This window comes from Mirounga angustirostris, unplaced genomic scaffold, assembly GCF_029215605.1.
Source record: "Mirounga angustirostris isolate CCGP_5_RB_7025 unplaced genomic scaffold, mMirAng1.0.hap1 SCAF_17, whole genome shotgun sequence".
NCBI classification, from domain to species: domain Eukaryota; kingdom Metazoa; phylum Chordata; class Mammalia; order Carnivora; family Phocidae; genus Mirounga; species Mirounga angustirostris.
Window position 1 is genome coordinate 43,785,038 of NW_026991725.1, and position 7,112 is coordinate 43,792,149.

General features: G+C 66.9%; 1 protein-coding gene across 1 annotated transcript; it reads left to right on the forward strand.

Moving 5' to 3' along the window:
• Positions 1-2,790: 2,790 nt before the first annotated feature.
• On the forward strand, positions 2,791-6,506 carry GCGR (glucagon receptor). The gene is made up of 13 exons (XM_045890158.3): positions 2,791-3,076; positions 3,156-3,258; positions 3,740-3,847; positions 3,928-4,049; positions 4,138-4,244; positions 4,327-4,483; positions 4,572-4,731; positions 4,802-4,862; positions 5,152-5,221; positions 5,517-5,605; positions 5,722-5,860; positions 5,943-5,984; positions 6,309-6,506. Exons 1-13 carry the CDS (start codon positions 3,020-3,022, stop codon positions 6,504-6,506), a joined length of 1,413 nt encoding a protein of 470 aa, XP_045746114.3. The 5' UTR covers positions 2,791-3,019.
• Positions 6,507-7,112: the final 606 nt, after the last annotated feature.

Below are 7,112 nucleotides of genomic sequence, written 5' to 3' on the forward strand. Positions count from 1 at the left end.
GGACAGACGGGCGGGCGCGGCCAGGGCCCGCGGAATAGGCAGCGCCGAAATGGCCGGCGGGGACCCCGGTCGTGGGCCGGGCGGTCTCAGGGCCTGGGGTATTGCCGTCCTCACCTCCGTCGGACTCCTCTGTTCCCAATCCCCAGATGCGCCCTTCCAGCTCAGAGGGTCAACCAGGTCCCACACCGTGGGGCAGGCGGGGGTCCCGCTTCCCCTGCCTTCCCCTCGCCGGGGAAGGCGCCGGCTGCCAGGCACTCCGTCTTGCTGCCCCAGTCAGCCGCCTGATCCTCGTTGCGCACCTGACCCGCTCGTTGGCCCCTCCCCAAGGGGTGCACATGCAGTCCTGCGGAGACACCCCAGAGTCGTGGGGGCCTCGGCAGCCCTTCTCATCCCCTTTGGAGGGCTCCAGCTCCCCAGGACTCGCCCAGTGGCATCCCTTCAACCTGGGTGTCCCTGGGAGGGGGCGAGTGGCCCTGGCACCCCACCTGGTCTGCTCTTCTGCGGGGCCCACACTTGTCACTTTGACCTGCAGGGAGGGTGGGTCACTGCCCTGCCCTGCTCTCACCTCTCCAGCGGCCTCCACTCCCACTTCTGGGCCGCGGGGTTATCTGTCCCCACCCTGAACCGACTGACCCCCTGACGTCTGGGCACCCGCATCTTCTGAGGACTGGCCCTGGCTGTCTCTCGGTCCTTCTGTGCTGGGGTATGAGGGTTGGCGGGGAGTCGCACCCCGGCAGGCTTCCAGGTCAGCCCCACCCCACGCCCCACGGGGGAGGAAGCAGGAATCAGGCTCTGTCAACAGCCTTTGGCCCCTGATCCTGCCCCAGGGCCATGACCTTCCTGCTACTTGCTCTGGTTTCACAAAAACAGCTACCTTCCCCCCCCCCCCCCCCCCACCAGCTCAGACCCTCTGAGGCTGGGAATCCTCAACCCCATCCATTCAGATCGCGGGGCAAGCAGGGGGTAACCATTGCAGCCTGGCCTGTTTGATGGGCTATCCACCCATTCTGGGGGCCCCTCCTCCAGCTCCAGGTCTGGGAGTCCCTCAGCTATCCCCAGTAGAAATTGGTGGGACACTGGTGGGGCCCTGAGCACCTAGGAGTGGTGTGTTCGGCCAGGCTTGGGGCCAGGCAACTGCCTGCCCAGCAGGTGGGGGGTAGGCGGGGTGAAGACGGGGATGTGATTGGGGTTGGGGGTGGGGGTTGCTGGGAAAGAGGGGACAGGAGGTGAGCTGGGGGCTGGGGAACACCACCTGGGTTCCTAGCCCGGAGACCTCCAGGAGACCCCTGACTCTGACTCTCCACTTGAACCCCTGCCCACATGTCCAACACTGAGCTGACACTTGTGTTGGGATAGTCCAGGACCCACGGAGTGGGCCGCCTGGTCCCCGCAGGGCCACACCCCACCGCACTGGCTCCAGCAAGGGTAATAAAGTGGAAAGCGGTGAGCTCAGGGGTGCAGACAGGGCTGTCTGATCAGAATCAGGAGGTAAAGCCCCTTGGGTGACCCCAGAGCTGGAGATAGCTGAGCCACCCCTCATTCTCCACCTGCCTACACCTTCTCTGCCAGAAGAGCCCTTCGTCCTGGGGCTCCTCTCCTGAACCCACAGCCTGGGTGATTCCTCACCTGGCCCAGGGACTGGGGGCCAGTGACTGTTGGGTGAGGCCTCCACCAGGCCTGGCCTGCACCCATGACCAAGGGCCGGGTCAGGAGCCCCACAACAGGCTGTGATTGGGGTGCCCACCTCGGATCACTGAGCTCTCACCCTGCGTAGTAGTGTCTCAGGGTCCCCTTAGGGGTGAGGTGTGAATCTCAGGGGAGCCCTAAGTTGAGCTGGCCCCACAAAGGCCCAACTGGACCCTGATGGGAGGAGGCTGAAACCCTCCACTTGCCTTCATCTCGTACTGCCCCCCCCTTACCCCTGGCCAGTCACTGTCTTCCAACCTACTGGTTGTCCATTCTTCCATCTGTCCATCCCTTGCTCACCGCTTGCCAGGGTGGCCCAGAGAAGGGTCCATCCACAGGCCTGGAGGACTCACACAAGTCACTCCTAGAGGGCTCACACCCAGGCCCTAAAGGGCCCCTCCCTGCTGCCCCATGGAATTCAGTCGGAGTCAGAGAAAGCAAGAAAGGAGAATTGATAGGGCTCTGCTGCCCCAGATCTCCACTCAGACCTGGGCCAGGCCCAAGGCAGCCCTCCCACCAGCACCACCAGGGCAGGGGTCCTGCCCCTGGGCCCCTGGCAGCCTGCACTCATCGTCTCAAAGCAGTGTGCTGCCAGCCACCTGCGCGACGTGCCCTGGGGGACCCAGGAAGCCAGGCCTGAGCCTGGCATGGGGCCCAGAGGGTGCACCTAGATACTCCGGTCCTCGGAATGGGGCCTGTGTGTGACAGGGACCATCCTGAGCATGTGCCCGCACTCCTGGTCCCCTGGGCAAGGCTGGGAGCTGGCCTGGGGCCACCTCGATAACCACGTTGCGGTGATGGATGGCCCTGGCATCCCGCCCTAGCTTGGCAAGCTGCCTTTCCCAGGGTCTAAGAATAGGTGAGGAGGACAGCAAGGGCCGAAGGGAGGAGGTGGGTCGCTAGAGAGGCTGCTCCCCCCAGCAGGCAAGATGGTGAGAGCTGCCCGCAGGGGTGGGGCTCCGGGGCTGTCAGAGCAGAGCGAGCCTGAGCAAGCGAGCCGCAGGCCGTGGGAAACCCAGCACCACCCAGGGAGACACGAGGCCTCCAGGACCCTGGGCGGCACCTCCCAGCACAGGGCCAGACCCCAGCCCCATCACTGGCAAAGACAGACGACTTCTGGCGTCTTCTCTCCCAGCTCCCACTTCCTCAATAGGATCAAAGGCTCAGAGGGGCGGTCACAGCTGGGCCCAGCGGGACCTCCTCACTTGGGGGGTCCCTCCACAGACCCTGCTGCTCTGAACGGAAGTGCCCAGAGGAGCGTGCGTGCCCACAAGGACCCCTCTGCCCCAGCTGTGTAGCCCCAGCCAGATGTGGCGGGTGGCCGCTCAGAGGCATGCCCCCCACCCGGCCACACTGCCCCCAGCTCCTGCTGCTGCTGCTGGCCTGCCAGGTGAGCGCTACGCCCACTCCCCATCCGGCCCGCGGCTGACGTGGCTCTGTCCCACCTGTCCCTTCATCTCTCCCCCCAGCCTTGGGCCCCTTCTGCCCAGGTGATGGACTTCCTGTTCGAGAAGTGGAAGCTCTACGGTGACCAGTGTCTCTACAACCTGAGCCTGCTGCCCCCCCCCACTGGTGAGCCCCCAGGGGAGGGAGACAGGAGACGGGCCATCCCCAGGAGGGCTCAAGCAGGGACAGGGGCACCCCCTTATGTACAAGCTCTGAGGGTCACTTAGGGTGCAGCAAGAGATGAGGGTAGAAGTAGCTGCCAGGAGGCCGAGGGCCATGTCCGATCGAGGGAGGGGGCCTGTGCTGGGCAGAGGAAAGGAAGGGCTTTGGGCCGCAGAGTTTGCGCTGGACCCGGGAAGGAAGCCAACAGATAGGGGTTCCGCCCCCAGAAAAGGAGGCACTGCAAGGGGGGCACTGAGAGGAGGGGCGAGCCCAGATGGGTCTGGGGCCCTTTGGAGAGGTGAGGTGTGCAAGGGTAGGCGGCTGGTGGGCATCCAGGGAGGTCTGGGGGGCGACGGCATGCTGGGGCGCAGAGGATGAAGCCCAGGGGCTTCTCGAAGCAGCCCAGCCCTGCTGAGGGGCGCCTCCTGCCTGCCCTGCCTCCCAGAGCTAGTCTGTAATCGAACCTTCGACAAGTACTCCTGTTGGCCGGACGCCCCTCCCAACACCACGGCCAACACGTCCTGCCCCTGGTACTTGCCCTGGCACCACAAAGGTAAGCACAGAGGGGAAGTGGGGGGTGGCCGAGGGGGCCCCGGCTGGGGGTCAGGTGCTGACCGGAGCCCGGCCCTCCAGTGCAGCACCGCCTTGTCTTCAGGAAGTGTGGGCCTGATGGGCAGTGGGTGCGCGGGCCCCGCGGGCAGTCGTGGCGCGACGCTTCTCAGTGCCAGATGGACGAGAAGGAGATCGAGGCCCAGGTCAGCCCGCGGCAGGTGCAGCGGGAGCCGGGGGTTGGGGGACGGGGGCAGTGGCACCCCGGCCCTGACCAGCCACCGCACTTCATAGAAGGAGGCGGCCAAGATGTACAGCGGCTTCCAGGTGATGTACACAGTGGGGTACTCTCTGTCCCTGGGGGCCCTGCTCCTGGCCCTCGCTATCCTGCTGGGCCTCAGGTATGCCCACCCACCTGTGCACCCCCCCCCCCCCCCGCGGCGGGCAGGACGGCAGGCAGGCCCTGACTCCCCGTCCCCGCAGCAAGCTGCATTGCACGCGAAACTACATCCACGTGAACCTGTTCGCGTCCTTTGTGCTCAAGGCCGGCTCCGTGCTGGTCATCGACACGCTGCTCAGGACGCGCTACAGCCAGAAGATCGGTGATGACCTCAGCGTGAGCATCTGGCTGAGTGACGGGGTGAGCACCCACACCTGGCCTGCGGGCCCCCCGGCCCCAGGGCGGCAGGGGGCCATGCGGCCTGAGCTCATGCTGCGCCTGCGGCCAGGCCGTGGCCGGCTGCCGGGTGGCCGCCGTGTTCATGCAGTACGGCGTCGTGGCCAACTACTGCTGGCTGCTGGTGGAGGGTGTGTACCTGCATGGCCTGCTGGGCCTCGCCGCCTTCCCAGAGAGGAGCTTCTTCACCCTCTACCTGGGCATCGGTTGGGGTGAGTAGGCTGGCGCGGTGGGGGGCAGGCTGGCTGGGGCCACCGGACCACAGCTGCCCCCTCCCCGCAGGCGCCCCCATGCTCTTTGTCATCCCCTGGGCCGTGGTCAAGTGTCTGTTTGAGAACATCCAGTGAGTATGAGCTGACCGGAGGGTGGACTTGAGGCAGCCAGGGGCTCACCCCTCCTGGGCACAAGGTGCTGGGTTGGGTCTATGGGGAGTAGCTGGACAGCACTGGGGGGGGTGTGGGGGGCACCCGCCAGCCAGAGGTAGTGGTGGGTGGGGAAGCAAGACTGCCCCAGGGTGGGGGTCATTTATGACCATCTTCCTTCCTTTCCCAAGGCACTGATTAGATCCCCAGGATGTCAGGGGGGTGGGAGGTCGGGGGGCTGGCAGGACGTGAGCAGGCCCCGCCCTGCAGGTGCTGGACCAGCAACAACAACATGGGTTTCTGGTGGATCCTGCGCTTCCCTGTCTTCCTGGCGATCCTGGTGAGGAAATGAGGCACCTGCTGGCCCCACAGAGAGGGGTAGAGAGGCTGGCGGGGTCTGCCTGCCAGTCTCCTCCTTCTTTGTTGGCCTGTGGGGCCTGAGGAGACAGATGACATCCTGCCTGAGTAGATGAGGAGGGAGGCCCTGGCACTCAGCCGAGACGCTAGCCAGTGTCCTGGGCCTTGGGCTCGGCTGCCCATCCCTGGCTGGGTGCCCAGCAGCCCCGGGGACATGGGAGCCAGGAGGGTCAAGTGGGGATCTGGGGGTTGCCCTGAGCTGTGCTCTCCACACACAGATCAACTTCTTCATCTTCATCCGCGTCCTTCTCATCCTCATGGCCAAGCTGCAAGCCCGCCAGATGCGCTACACCGACTACAAGTTCCGGTGGGTGCGGGCAGTGCACAGACCCAGAGACCCTGCAGGGGCCAGGGGGGCGGGGGCAGGACACCGGGGCCCCAGGGGGCAGGGTAGGCCCTGGCAGCTCAGGCTTCCACCCACAGGCTGGCGAAGTCCACACTGACCCTCATCCCCCTGCTGGGGGTCCACGAAGTGGTGTTCGCCTTCGTGACAGACGAACATGCCCAAGGGACCCTGCGCTCTGCCAAGCTCTTCTTCGACCTCTTCCTCAGCTCCTTCCAGGTGCCGCCCTGCCCCCTATAGCCACCTGCCCCCCGCCCCCACCCCCGGCCTGGGTGCTGCCCTGACTGCTCCCTCTCTCCAGGGCCTGCTAGTGGCTGTTCTCTACTGTTTCCTCAATAAGGAGGTAGGTGGGGAGGTCCGGTCCAGGCGTGCAGCTGGGCTCCCTGGCCTCACCCATGCGGGGGGGGGGGGGGCGAGCCCTTCATGTCCATCTGCATTTACTGGCTGCGGTCGCCATGATGCTGGGTGCTGCCCGCCCCCCCGCCCCGATGGCCAACCTTAGCCAGGGCCTCAGGGAGCACACGGTGAAGGGCGCACCGGGGCGCCGAAGCCCCCGGTGTTCCATGCTGGAGCCCGCCTTGCTCTACACCCAGGGCGCCTGGGAGTCCCTGGAGCCTGGGAGGCTGGGGACCCCGGGACTGGCCCAACCCACCCGCCCCCGCCCCAGGTGCAGTCGGAGCTGCGACGGTGCTGGCATCGCTGGCGCGCGGGGGCCTCACTGCGGGAGCGACGCCCCGTCGGCGGCCCCCCCGGCGAGAAGCCGCTCCTGTGCGGGGGCCGCGGCAGCAACGGGGCCGCCCGGGGCCCCTCCGCACACCCCACCCTGGTCGGCAGCCTCCCCGCGTTGGCCGAGAACCCCTTCTAAGGCCCGGGGAGCCCCGGGAGCCCCGGTTGGGGCTGGACAACCCAGAACCCGATGCCCGACGGCGGCTGGAGGGGCGCCACGGGGGCTTCCCCGTCCACCTGTCCGCACGGCGCGGTGGTCTGGGGACGGCGGCTCCGTGCTGCGCCGCCGTTTAAGGACACGTGTATGCTCCAACAATAAAGAGTTTGAGCAGTGCCTGCCTTGCACGCCCCGGAGAGCTGAGCCGAAGGAGAGGCGCGGGCTGGGCCCAGCGCTGCTCCCTCTGGGAGCCCCCCCTTTACAGATGGATCGGGGCCACAGCCCCGCAGAGGGCCGGACGGCACGCGCCGCGCCTGGCGGTGCGCCTCCCGCCGCCGCTGGAGCAGTTTCTGGCCCCCCTCCCACGCTGCTTTAGGTGCGGGTCCACACACCCTGCGCCAGAGCGGGTGGGCCCCCGCTGGCTCTGGCCCCCCCGCGGCACAGGCACGCGAACGGGGTGGGTGGCGGCTGAGGGAAGCCACCAGCCCCTCGAGAGTACGGCGACGTCTCTGCCTCGGGCCCCGGCCGACCCCGAACTGGAGACCTCTTCCTGGCCTCTACCCGATCTGGCTCTAGCCACAGCTTGCC